General features: G+C 36.4%; 1 protein-coding gene across 7 annotated transcripts in view; it reads left to right on the top strand.

Annotated features, from left to right (window-relative positions):
- FSTL5 (follistatin like 5) overlaps positions 1–14415 on the top strand; it is a 245214-nt gene that overhangs the window by 80093 nt on the left and 150706 nt on the right. For 4 of the 7 annotated variants that reach the window (XM_090138465.1, XM_090138464.1, XM_090138468.1 and 1 more), the window contains one exon: positions 9381–9629. In XM_090138465.1, the coding sequence (XP_089994591.1) occupies positions 9381–9629 (249 nt within the window). Of the gene's footprint in view, positions 1–413; positions 817–1349; positions 1839–9380; positions 9630–14415 lie in introns of those variants that run through there. The other 3 variants (XM_090138467.1, XM_090138469.1, XM_090138470.1) reach the window with 3 other exon arrangements.

Below are 14415 nucleotides of genomic sequence, written 5' to 3'. Positions count from 1 at the left end.
AAAATGTAGTAAATGCTAGGTCCAGCTAGAAATGTAATTGAAAGTAATGAATTGCTGGCTTGAAACTGCTGGAAGGACATCATTCTGTGTACAGGCATAACCAGCAGCATTCACAGTCCAGATCTGCTCAGTTGCTTGCTTTGTACCTGTATGTGTTTTCTACCTCTCCTCTATAAAGCAAATAGTGTGTCTTAAGACTACAGATAGCATTACCACCTTAATGGTCAAACATAAATTAGGGATTTTTGCGAGGCTTAGCATATTGTTATGAGATTGTCTCCTTTGGTTTCTTTCTTATTTGGCTCCCACAAGCATATTCTTACAATTGGAAAGATTAACACAGTGGAAAGGTAATAGGGGAGCATAACAGCAAAGGGACTGGAGCAGATGAAATAATGTTATAAAGGAAAAGGGAAGGTGCTCACTCATCTCTGAATATTTAGGCTTTCAAGAAAGATTTCATGAGGGAGGATCTCCAACCAGAAATACATTAAGTGGCAGTCAGCCCTTAAATGAGGTCTAATTCTGGTCACACATGTGAACTGCCTTCAGCTGTGCTCCCAGGGCTGACTGGGTCCTTCCAGTGGTTCAGACCATGACTCAACAATTCCCATACACATGTGAACAATCAGGACACTAATTTCATCAGAGGGAACCTGCTCACTTCTGTGCTGGTGAAAAGTTTGGGGATGGTCCTGCAGTTACTGCTGGTAAGGGACTGGAGTGAAGAAATTGCAGGTCTGCTTAGTACTAGGAGAGGAGAGAAATCAATCAGGGTCATCTGACAGGTGCAGGTGAAGACCACACTCCAGAAAGGTGAGAAAATGTTTTGTCTAGTAAGTAGATGTTGTTTTGCAGTGCTAATTTGGGTTATGTTTTCAGTTCTTTTCTATGTGGTCTTTTGCTCTGTGTCTTTACTGTGATTCAAGTTGAGCAAGCATGATTCAATTTTTCTCTTTTCTGAGGAAGTTAATCCTATGAATTTTGCTTAAGAGAGCTGCAGAATGCTGGTAAAAGATGAGGTTTCAGATGGGTGAAACCAGTTGCTAAGCCAACTGCCTCTGACTAACAGTTAATACTGTTTTGGGGGAGTTTAATAGTGAGTATGCAACAGTAATAAATCTCCTTGGTCTTATTCTCCTTTTTCTCATGATAGTTTTCTATGTTTATTCATCTAGAAGCACGGGATTTTCTTTCAGTTTATTCCTTGCCTGCCTCTACAGGAGAGTAAGAGTCACTTTATTTGGCTACACAAGGCACATGTTCTCCTATTTAGGATGACTTTCAAAGGGAAAAATACATACATGCAGTTGTAGGGTTGGGGTCTATTTAAGCCCAGTCGGCCCTTGCCAATAAGTTCTGAGCACCAGAAGGCTTGAATAAAATTCTAAGGAGGTGCAAGATCTTGCTGAACTTCGAATCCTAAAACTGATTTGTTGTAAGTAGAAAAACATGAGATGGACATGGAGGACAAGACAGGATCAAGCCAAAACCTGCTTGTGGGCACAGGAAAAGTCAACTGCTGTGTAAGGTACTCTAACCTACTCAGCTGCTGCAGAAGGAAACCTCTTGCCCTGTAATCTGTTGCCCAGCTGTGTATGTAGTCACTCCTACTACTCCTGGAGGTGGGAGCAGGGCTCAGGGTGTGACTGCAGCTCAGATCAGTGATTTGCAGATACTCATCACGATCCTTCACAGGAGTGCTGACTGCTTTTACTTAAGTATTTAATTGTTCCCTTCCCACCTTTAAATAATTGTTGCCATCACTGGAGATTTTTTTCCTTTGTTTCTGAGAAACTTTGAAGGCTTCCAAATGGCTGCTTTCAGTGATAACTAAGGTCAGTGTGTGCTGGTCACTTGCCTGACTAGTATGTTCACAATTTAAAAATAGGAATGGGGTGTCGTGTGTATGTTGGGTAGGGTGGTGCTGGAAAACCCAGTGAGGAAAGGGGGGGAATAAAAGCAATTGCACAGTTTTGTAGGTAATGAAATGTGTTTCTGTGAATGTCAGTAGTTTAAGAATATAGATCTTACGTTTCTTATCTGCTTTCTACTCAGTGAAAGACTTGATATTGCAGTTAGAAGGGATAAGGTATTGGGAAGAATGCATGAGAAGAAATTGATCAAGAAAGCTGTCACAAGAAGCTTTCTGGTGTGGAACTGGAAATAACTTGCTTTTGTTTGTCTTCTTCAAAGCTGTTTTGCATTTCTACCCTGACAGCTTCTTGGGAAGAAGAATATAATAATTTAGGAATAGAAATAAACTTCTGTTATAACTTTATTTTGAAGAGTCCTGATGCACAACTATTTTGCTGTTCTAAGGTATTAGAATAGTAGAAAACATTTAAGTATGCCTTGCATTGTCTGTGCAACTGTTATCTTGAACTCTATATTTTTTAATCCTACTTTGCATTTTAAAATTGTCCCTCATGTTTTATCCATTCATTTCACTGAATGTATGCAGGTGTTTTATTGTGGCTAATTAGAGTGAGGTAGCATATTCTTGTGCTTATGTACTGGTAATTATTAAAAGCTCTTATAACTACTGTTTTCTTACCTTAACCTTACAAGGTTATGCCTTAGCAGTGCAAATTCTGGGTCCTATTTATAATTCTGTGTGCTGTTGAACTCCTTACAGGAAAGGTTTTTAGTTGATCAGCCTCTCATGGACAAACTTTCACTGTTATAAATGGGAGTCTATTTCAGGTGGCAATGCTCTGTTCTCCTTGTTGCTGAATTCAAGCTATTTCTATGGGTATGCTCAAATTGCTACTATAATCATTTACTTTATAGTGGAAGACCATAATTTTTATATTACTTCGTCTTCCATTACCTTTTCCCCCCCCCCCTCCTCTTTATATCTGTGACATGGCAAATCTTATTCCTTTCTTTCCTACAAATTTATTTAGAAAAGTTGTTCTTTATTAAGAAGAATGAGCTTTGGACTGAGCAATTGTACGCTGTTATTTTTTACTCTCAAATTTACTACTCTGGAGTTCAAAATAAGGTATTATTTAGTAATTTTTCTCAGCTACGATCACTTCTTGTAATTCCTCCTCATTCTGTGTCCTACTGACTTCTTTGCTACATATAGATGAAGAACTTGAGAACGTATTGCACAGCTGAGTTCTTATTTATCCTCCTGTATTTAAACCTAAGCATCTAGATAAAATTAAAAAAAGCAAAAAAATTCCTTTGTAAGTAGAAATGCAAGAGAGACTTCTGAATTTAATCTTACCTTGACTGAAAATAATGGATTATTTTCAAGAATCAATCTTAGGCTGTAAAATCTTGGATTTCAAGGGGATTTTTGGAATTTCAAGGAGTATATTTACCTCTACTTTTATATACTCCTTTTTAATGAGTAGTTAGTGGTATGAAAGACTATTTGAATTGAAGCTGCCCTATCATTGTTAAGTCAGTTGCAATATAAAAGGTTAATAAATATGGAAAATAAAACTATATTTTTGTTACTTTAAGCATTTGGAAGAAATGCTTTTGTGTCTGTGCATAATTCATACAAGACACACATTAGTTTAAGATTAATTTGCATGCAAATCCATGAATGTGACCATAAGTGAGATATCTCTGCACACTCAGCTCAAGGTGACTGTATTTTAGAGCTCATCTATTCAGAAGAATGTGTGAAATACGAATTGTTAACAGTATGACCAGAAGCTTGGCTAAGTTAGTCAGAGTTTGGAATGCAGATAATTGTTGTTAAAACAGTATTTCTGTTGCTGTGTTGTAACAGATAATAAAATTATCCTTTTTTTTTTTTTGCTGATGTTGTCTAGATATTTTTTTGTAGGTACAGTTCATGCTGAGGTCATGCTCAATGTTAATTGTTAGCAGGAGGTGGTGATGAGTTTGTTTTACGTTTTTCTGTCCCCATCTCTTCCAAGATATTTCAGTTTCATGTGAAACTTAACACTATACTATTTACCAAGATGGTAATCCTAGTGTTGCTTTTTGTAGTTAATATAATGAACAAAATATAACAGTAGAGTTGGAAATGTCATCAGTGGGATCCTTTTAAATAAAAAAGCTGGGTGACAGACAGATGGACTGCTGACACCAGAAAACAGCAGTGCATTGAATGAGAATCGAAAAATACTGTCATTTTGTTTTAAATGCTGCATAGGGAATTCTGGAAGTTATGATGGAAGACATGAATGTGGACTTTGCTATTACAAAAGAAACAAGTCTGTGTTTGGGGGTGAGGATTCACAATACAAAAAGCCTTGACCTCAGGCCAACTAGAGATTGTAGTGATTCACACGTACACATGAACTTCCAAATTTTCCAAGTACAAATTTTCTCTTAACTGATTAGTTAGAAGAGAAAGTGGGTGTTCTTGAGGTTTTTTTTTTTTTTTTTTTGCATAGTAAAGCATACACTTAATTCTGAAGTTGAAGCACAGCAAACGCGGCCTGAAATTCACTCAACTTTGGGTGCTTCTCCTTCAACTAGGAGATAAGTATGAAGAAGCCAAAGCGACGGCTTCAAGCTATTTATTATGATTTGTCTTAAAAGAAAAGCCCACAATATTTTTCTTTCTACAGTTACTAAAATAAAAAAAATCATTTCTCTCTGCTCTTTCATTTTGTCTGTGTAGCATTTAATCAAAAAAACTTGCTGCCTTAGGTGTAATATATTTTTATTTGGCTTTTAAACTTAGAGCTGTGATATTTCCTGACTTAAAAAAATATTAGCTTTCAAGTTGAACAAAGGACATCTTGTTCTTCAATATGCTGTAGACTCTTTAAGAATTCAGGTATATTATACTCTTTGAGATGAAAATGCAGAGTGTGCTGAATTTACTGTATGGGTAAATAAAACATTTTCCTATATCCATAGGAATTGCTGTTCATCAAATTTGGGCTCTTCTATTGTCATATAAGCAATACCAATTAAGTAGGCTAAAAAGAATTAGTGTTTCTGGGCAGATCATTTATTCATTTGATTTACTTATTCTGTCTCTTAACACTGAATATGCTGAGCTGCTTACCTTCTCAACTAAATAGTATCCAAATACAAGAACCTAGATTCATCTTAAAAATAATTTACTGCCTAATTCTAAATGCTTAGATGGAAGAACAGTCCTCAAAAAGAAGTTGTTTTGTTTATTTTTTTTTTGTTGGATATTTCTTGTAAATGGTTTCTGTATAATCAAAGAACATTAAGATGTTATAATTATGAAATAAGAGAGTGAGGCACAGTTGCTACCCACCACCCACCAGCTCAGGCTTCCCAGGGCCCCATTCAGCCTTTGAGTGTCTCCAGCAATTGACAGCTTCTCTAGGCAGCCTGCACCAGGTCTTCACTGTCACCTGAGTAAAGAATTTCCTCTTAACATCAAATTTAAATCTCCCCTCTTTTAGTTTAAAACCATTCAGCTTCATCCTATTCCCATAAGACTACATATGAATTTGCTATTCCTTCATGTTTATAAGCTTCCTTTAAGTATTTTAATACCTCAATGGGGTCTCTCTGGGCTGAACAAGCCCAGCTCCCCCAGTCTTTCTTTGTAGGAGATGTGCACTACACCTCCGATAATATTTGTGGCCCTCCTCTGGACCTGCTCTAATGACTCTACAGCTTTCTTGTGCTGGGGGCTGCAGGCTGCATGCAGTGCTCCAGATGGGGCTTGTCAAAGTCAGACTAGTTAGAAGTTGGTTGGAATTTTATGTATGCAAATACATGTATTGTTTTGGATTCGTTAATGGTAGAAAATGGAGGCATTTATGAAACGTTTCATAACAAAGTAATACAGGTTTTTCTTAGAGCAGAAAGCTTGCTTGTTTATTGATGTATGTAATAGGTATATGCTGACACGTGGAAATACCAGTGTAAGTATCAATCTAATGGAAACAGTTCTCCCTCAACTGAAAGTAGTTGTTTTGCATTCAGGCATCATATTCAATTATAGTAATAAAATGAAGCCCCAAGTGAAATCTTGAATCAGTTTCTACTTCCACAGCAGTGTACAGTACTGTATGTTGTTTAGTCACCACATACCTCAATAATTCAGAACAGCTGTCAGTTTGAGATCTCTATCTACCAATTCAGAAATAATTATTTATGAACTTTGTTCGCAAATTGCAGAATTAATGGACTTCTTTGGAGCAATAGAATTGCAGCAATGTGTGTACATGTCCAGTGCTGTGAAGTACTCTTGGACTTTGTAAGACTAAATTTCATTACACATTGTCATCGTTTTATGAGTTTTGGTTATCGGTATTCCGCATCAGAACATCATGTAGTGCACTGGGAGTTATGGTGTTCATGCTCCAGTTTTGGGTATATGTCCCAGAAGAGAAGAACTACATACCACAGAGGACTTTGTGTTCAGAGGGGAAAATAAAGCCCCTGGCAAGGTCATGAGACCAGGTTCTCCTCCCTTCTGCTCATCCTGACTTCACATCTCGCTTCAGCATTAGAATAAGGCCTTCAGTTTTTGGACATGCTCTCTCATTTAATTTGATTTTTTTAGCTTCAATGTTCATTATATTGTATTATTTTGTATTGTGTTATCTTGCATTCTGATACCGTATTTAGTCAATTATTTTGTTTCTCCTCAGATCATTGCCACTGTTTTGTTTTGGAGCCCATCTCTCTACCCTTTTTCCCTTATTCCATTCCAGGGCACAGATCTGCAGGTCCTCCACCCCACTAGTCATGGAACTAGGCCATATCAGCCCATAAACTGTTGGCAGACATAAACAGGAGGTGGAAGAAATTGCATCTACGTAGTTTTAGTCAGTTAATCTCTGTTGCCTTTAAATAGTGATGTATTTATCCCTGTGCCAATATGTTCAAAAGCTCACTGGAAATTTTTATTTTCCTCTAAATTTACAGATTTCAAAGATGTTTGGTGCTTTTGAAAGTTCAGACCAGGCTGATATTGCTGAGTATGACTGTTTCATCCATATGTATAAAAATCACTATAGTGCAGTTGTCTCAGCTTTTGTTCAGAATGCTTTAAAATAATAAAGCAAAAGAATTTGTCATATTAAAACCAAATTTCATGGTTACTTGCTTTTGTAGTAGATTTGTCTTCAAAAAATTAATGGGATTTGTGCTCTACAGAAAAAGCAAAGAGTCTAAGTTCAGTTGTCTTAGGTCTAATAATCCTATAGTTGTGAGAAGAACTTGTGAGAAGTGACTTCTGCCATGGAAATGAAGAATGTAGATTATTACTGGTTAGGATGAATGTGTGCCAAGCTAGTATTTTTACTTATTAGTTCTTTGAAGTAGAAAATAATTTAAAGCTATCAAATTATGCATTGATATATATTCATTCCTAATTTTTCTATGGGGATGCAACTTGACTGTGAGGATGAGGAAAGTATTGCAAAGAGTAAGAGCATGAAGAGGATGTATCATTTGGAGATCAAGTTCTTGTTTGCTTCAGAGGTTAGGAGTGTACACTAAGAGAATAAAAAGAAGTAACTGTGAAGGGCTGTATTTATTCCCACTTCTGGTGATATTTTAGGATTTTATGCTTATGTGGTGATACAGTTATGGTCTCAGACCTCTGATATAATTGAAGCATTAGTAATTGTGAGTGGAAATTTTGAATTATTTTTCACTGTACTATCCTTTCCTGTACAAAGAATTGACTGTGCCATTCTGTTGCAGCAGAAGCTATACTAGGGATGTATTTCTATGCAATTACCTTCTCCTGTTTTTCCTACAAACCTACTGCTGGCCCTACCACTTATTTGATGTGATGGCACCAGTACATAAATGATATGTAGTAGAAAGCTGTCTTTAGGAAACTAACGTGGACAACCCATTTTCATGTTGCATGAGCAGAAGGAATTTCAAGGTTGATGGCCTGCAGAAACTGCTGTGCCTCTGCTTCAGCCCTCTTAAGCTCTGGTCGTTACCCAAATACAATTAGTTTCATTGAGGCTCTTCGGACTCCTTACAGAAGCCATCCACTTCCTATATCTGTCTTGCTGTCCCACTGTGCTCTGTTCCCTGAAATGTCATCTTGCCACCACAGAAGTGTTGTGTTTTGTTTTGTTTCTACCTTCCCTGTGTTCTTAGGATCCTTTACCCAGCTCTCATTATTGTTACACATCAACCTCTGTGTGTTTATTTTATTTAAATTCTGGAGAATGCATCATTTTGTTCCATACAATAACACAATAACCTGATGGTGACAATTTGAAGTTTAAAAAGATGGTTTACTAAGAAAATGCTCTTTATGATGGATAAATTTAATCTTGTTACTATACGTTGCGGTTAATTACGGTTAATTGAAAGTGACAATGACTAGAAGTATACCTTGTCATGATAACCAGATTAAATTTAAGGCTGACCTATGCTAAGACTAGTCAGGAAGTGGTTAAAAATAAATAAATAAAAATGCTCTCACTTCCATATATATAACATAAATAGCTTTTTGGATATAGCATAAAATTAAACAAAATGTAATTCCTATCTCAAAACTACATAGGATCTATATATTTTATGTATTGGGAGGTACTTTTGACTGGGTCAGCAGTTACTGTAAAATGGCCAGTTTCTCAGTTATTTCTAACTGGAAGCTCTCACTTCAAAAATCCAAGATGCGATTCTATATTGTAGATGATTGCCAGCTTCTTGAAAGAAATTGTACCAGAATGTAAAATTACTACAAGCAGACTTCACAGTGAACTTAAAAGCAGTCTCTTTGCTTCAGTAATGTCAGCTTTTCTTCTCGTGTTACTTGATTTTATCTTTGGCTCTCCAGTCATATTTACACTTCCTACTTACCTACATTCATATTGCTTTTATATTTAAGTAAACCTTCCCACATAGGAATCCTCCATGGTTGGAAGAGAGCTTTGGGTATACTTTTATTTAATTATAATGCCTTATTTCAGTTCTGCTCATTTCTACTTTTCCTTGGTTCGCGTTCTATAAGTGTGCTTTTCTTCTTGAGTTTATGAATCTAGGAATGCTTTTATTCCTTTAGTATGTTTTTCCATTTTTTGTTTGTTGTTTTTGATAGCTTACACTCTGTGCACATGCTGAGTCTCACCAGTAATTTTTTTTAGCTTCAGAATAAGTCTGCTTACTTTAAAAAAGATTCATATAGAACTGAGTAGATGGAATTAAGTCTGTTAAATAAAACAATGTCTGCTGTGATACTGAGAGTAAAATTTTTTGTATGTATTGTAGTATTAATATATGCACTTTTTTCACTGTTTTTCTCTACATCATTAAATTCATAAGGTAGTCCTTATTGCAAGGTCTTATAAATATTCAGAAGAGCCTTAGAGTGCTTAAAAAAGAAAGCCTATTGGCAAAACATGTATTTTATTTTGTCAGATGCTTTGCGTGCTCTGTGACGGTCCTCCACATTTATTTATTTCTTTTTACAGGATACGCAGGCCAAGATGGACATCTTAAATCATGTGAAAACAAGTACTGTGGCCTGGGTAGGCACTGTGTTGTGAATGGGGAGAGCGGGCAGGCTGAGTGCGTCTGCATGGAGCACTGCAAACCACACTACAAACCCGTGTGCGGCTCGGATGGAGAGTTCTATGAAAACCACTGTGAGGTACACAGGGCTGCCTGCCTGAAGAAGCAGAAGGTCACCATTGTCCACAATGAAGATTGCTTCTTCAAAGGTTAGTGAAGCTGATCAGTATCCGAAATATAGCTATTGGTTATGTGTTTTCAAACAGTTCAGTTTCTGTAGAAGATGCATATCGACTAGAAGACTCAAAGAGTTATTTCACTCCAGAGACATTTTAAGATTTTTCATTTATACTTAGTGCTGTGATCGCCTTTTTTAACCTGAATGAACAAAATGTTTCTTCAGAATCTATCACTAGTTTCTTAGAGGTGTGGCAGTTGACTGCATTCCTCTAAATGTCTTTACAGTCCCGAAGTCCAACACGTATTAACCTCTGATAAGAAAAAACATAGTTTGAAACTGCAGAGGGTTTGGTAAGTCTGTAGGTTCTGTGCTTGCATTTCGTGTTGAAGTTGATGAGTAGGTAAACTGACAGGTTATTCATGGCTAAACGCATCTTGCTCACTTTGCATTTGGATGGTCAACATCACTTATATCTAAACTTGCATGCTTTGGTAAATAATACATTTTCATCTATGGAATGCTGAGAGATGGATTTTAGATCAAGAGGCTTATCATACTGAAGGTGTCAACAATTGCAGTTGCTGTGTTGTACGTACTTTGCCTGCACTTTGAAGGTTTCTAGAACTCTGCCAATATTGACCTTGATTAAATGCGTTTGCAAATTTGTAGTGTGCTTTCCCTCTTTAAAACAAACAGGTAGTTTTTGGAAAATAATGCTTTTCAATGCTGCCAGTTTTAATGAGTCTACTGAAGGGTAGAGTTGATTTATATATTTTTTTTTCTTAAGACTTCATTTTAAGTAGTTTAAATGATGTATTTATCTCTAACATTGACATTGGGGGGGTTCAAATTTTCATACCAGGTTGTTTTCCATGACAGGAGAAATGTTTCTTCAGAGATAAATTTTGAGTATTGAGTTCAAGATAAGAGAAATTAGGAAAGAAACCTTGTTCAAAGAAGTACTCTGGCCAGAAAATTTCTAATATACCATGATAGGAAAATAAAATGTGTAAGCAAATGTTCTATGTACTTGATAAACGTCACAATAATATATTAGAAGACACAACCTGTTGAAATTATACATTTACTTGCTGAATAATTTATAGTGGCTCGTAAACATTGTGAGAGTTTTGTTTAAGAGTTTGAAGATTATCCCTTTTAGAAACTTTCATAATGAATGGAGATGGAATATTGACTTGCTAAGTGAAAGAGGTCCTTAGTTTATATGTTAAAACTAACAATGACATCACAGAGGATTTTGTCTTACCTAAGCTGCATGTGTAACATGTGCAAACACTAGCAAATGTTTGACTAAGACGCCTGAAGTTAATGGTAAGTGCATTTTGAAGTAGTGAGAGTTACTTCTTGAAGGTGGACCTTCATGAAATGCTGTTTTTTCTAAGTTAAAAATTCAGATTCTTGTCCCGCTTTTTTTGTTGTTGTTGTTTTGTTTTGTTTTTTAGGTAGATTATTTATCACTAAATTTGTTATGCTTTTCTTCTCTTAGTTTAGTCCCACTGTAGGTTTATGGACTGTGCAGTAAATTACGTGAACTGTTCTTCTCTTTCCTGTGTATGATATGGAAATACGTAGATTCAACTAAATGAGCTCATAATTTTCCCCTTAAATATGGGTGGAACATAGGCATGAACTAGTAATTGAAGCAGGAAGTTTTAAGTATCGCTTTTCTGATCATTTTTTTTTGATATGCATGCGAATTGTAGATTTTTGACTAGAGATAATCAGAAATTAGTTTTTCCACTGTTCTTATTGTAATTTTCATCAGTTCTTTTTATTAGTGTGTTTGTAGTATGGAAGATAAACTTGCATCAGACACTGAACAGTTTTTTCCTATAATGCCTTGATTAGATGTTGAATACGATTCTTTCAATTACTGAAAATGCATCTGAATTTCTTCTAGTGTACAGGAAAAATGTGTTCTGCACAGTAGTTCTTTTTTATTTAGATTCCCTCCTGTGTTCTGCAGAGTAATTTTTTTTTAGATCCACAGAAAACATGATCATGTTAGAAACAGCTGTATTTGTAGAGTTGTTCTGGTTTTTTTTTAACCTGTCATGTCCACTGCCCTGTATCTGGTTGTTAGTGAATGCAAGAGCAATATTCTCTTTCAGAGATGTTCTCAATCCTCAGCTGTTTAAAAATGTTTCCAAATATTTATTGAAGATGATTCCGAAAACTTAAGAAAATGTTTTGGGAACTCCTTGTTGATCTAAGGAACTTGATTTTCAAGAGAGATTTCAAATTATTATTTCAACACTGACAAAAGTGAAGAAATGGGGAAGTGAACAACTGACTGGCTGCTAGTTTGGTTAGTCATATTTGTTGTGGTTTAGTTTTTAATCATTCAGTGGAGTATACGATAAGGTTAGAGGAGGGGGGGGAAAACAATGGAGGGCAGGTAAGGAGGGAGTATATCAAGATGATGTTGTATGAGAAAACTGTGTCTAGAAAGACTAGGGAAGTGATTGTCCCTCTGTACTGGTGAGATGACACCTCAATCACTTTTTTGATTCTGGATTTCTTGCTGGAAGAAGGATTTGAATTGTTGAAATGTATTTAGAGAAGAACAGTGAAGCTAATGAAGGGACTTGAAAACAAGACCTTTGAGGAGCATCTGAGAGAAGTGAGGCTGTTTTAGTCTGGAAAAAAGGAGATTGAAGGGAGACCTCAGCTCTCCCTTCAACTACCTGAAAGGAGGTTGACAGAGGTAGGTGTCAGTCTTTTCTCAAGTGACAAGTGGTAGGATGTGACACAAGGTCTTCAAGTTACACCAGATAGGTTTAGATTGGATATTAGAAGTTATGCTTTGGAATGGTCTGCTCAGGGAAGAGGTGGAGTCACTATCCGTGCAGGTATTTAAGAAGCATGTGGATGCTGGTAAGTGATGCGACTTAAAGGCTGACTTGATAGTGTTAGGGGGACAGTTGGATTTGATGATCTGCACAGTCTTTGCAATCCTAGATCAATCTATGGTTCTAAGAAAAGAAAGTACTGTGATGGACAGTTTTTTGGTGGGAGGAGAGGAAATAAGAATGATGAATCTAAGGAAATACTAGTGACAGAAATCCCAAGGTCACAGATCATTCACTAGACTTGTCAGGGACAGTGTGAGCTAAGACCAAGTCTGATATGCAAACCCAGTCTGCCATCTCTTCTGTTAGCTTGTTGATTACATAGTTCTGGTGCTGAGTGGTTTCCATGAGCTCTTTGCTTCTGACATCTTTGCTGTCCTTTAGCCATGCATTTTGTGTTTCAGAGCAGCTTAATGTAAGGGGGAAAGGGGGAGGATGGGAGGTGGGTAGAAATAGGACCCTCTGGCCATTACCAATGGTAGATTTAACTAGCACCAATATTTGATGAAGAAAATGGCCCAGAACTGCTTTACTTGGTGCCTTTACCATGCTCTTTGTTCCAAGAGGTCTCAGCATGTGGTAATAGCTTTGTACCAAATTTAGAATGCTGTAGCCATTACTTCCTGGGAACATGTTTCCAAGAGGAACTGGACTTTTGTACGGGACTGTGAAGTACGTGAGATATGGTTTCACTAAATGGTGCAGTCTGGGGACTGAATGCCCTGCACTGGATATCAAATAGGCTTCAGTAATATGTTTCTCTTTTGTGTTAACTTCATTTTCCTTTTTCCTAAATTCAGGTCAGTAAACCTAAACAGGAGACAAAAAACTTCATGACATAAGTTATATTTCTTCACACAATGATCTTCTAGTTTTTCTTATAAATTTTTTCTCTTTCACGGTGATACACTAAATCATTTTGACAAACTGCACTTTACTAGAGTTCTCAGGACTGTAAGATGTGCTTGTATGTACCAGGACTTTTATAGAATATTTCTAGAGTAAAAGTTATTTCAGATATAAACTTTTACATTTAAGTAGTTTCTGTATCATCCTTCTGATGTTAACATTTTATTTTCCCTTCTATTTTTTTTTCTTTCACTTTTCAGAAACTTCTAATCTGTTAAACTCTGTTAAGCTTGAATTTCTGCTCCTACTACTAAAGTGGGTAGGTTTCTGAGGACTGTTTTAATGCTTGCTACTCTGTTCACAACTGAGACACAAATAAAAGTAGAAACTTAGGAAACTAAAAGTCTGCTGATGACACTGAGTTGTGAAGGACAGTGAGGATAAGAGCTGATTATGAACAAATTGAAAGGGGATATGGGTCAACCAGAAAAAGTTCGTAGTACATATGACAAATTATGAAATGGCTTATGTAGAATATGAAAAAGGTTTACAAAATCATCAGGCCATGCTGGGTGGGTATGGGTAAATGGTTTGTCTTCTATTCCAATGGTTTGTCTTCTATTCCAATGGTTTGTCTTCTATTCCAATGGTTTGTCTTCTATTCCAATGGTTTGTCTTCTATTCCAATGGTTTGTCTTCTATTCCAATGAAATAAGGAAAAAACATCAAGGATAATGACACGAGCAAATTCATATCCAAAACTTGTGGTTTCCTTTTTTTTTTTTTATTCTTTAATCTTGTATGGTACACAGGAGATCTCATGAGTAAAAGTAACATAGTATTTCACAATCAGACTTTGCAAATACTAGGGTCAAGTATGTAGATTTTTCTTGTGCATTTCCTAATATTTCCACCATCGGGGGGAGGGGAAAGCCATATAACTACTCTTAATATTTATGTGGAAGTGAATTTAAGTGAACTAAATCCTAGCAATAGCCTGCAGGAGAGATCTAGAATACTGATCTAGCCTCTCCAGTGATAGCAACAAGATTAGTCCAAAGATATTTCATAGTAATCCATGCCCTAAGTCAG

This window comes from Phasianus colchicus, chromosome 4 (assembly GCF_987193195.1).
Source record: "Phasianus colchicus chromosome 4, bPhaCol1.hap1.1, whole genome shotgun sequence".
Classification (NCBI taxonomy): domain Eukaryota; kingdom Metazoa; phylum Chordata; class Aves; order Galliformes; family Phasianidae; genus Phasianus; species Phasianus colchicus.
The sequence above is the reverse complement of the archived record's forward strand: the minus strand, read 5'-3'. Positions and strand labels throughout refer to the sequence as shown.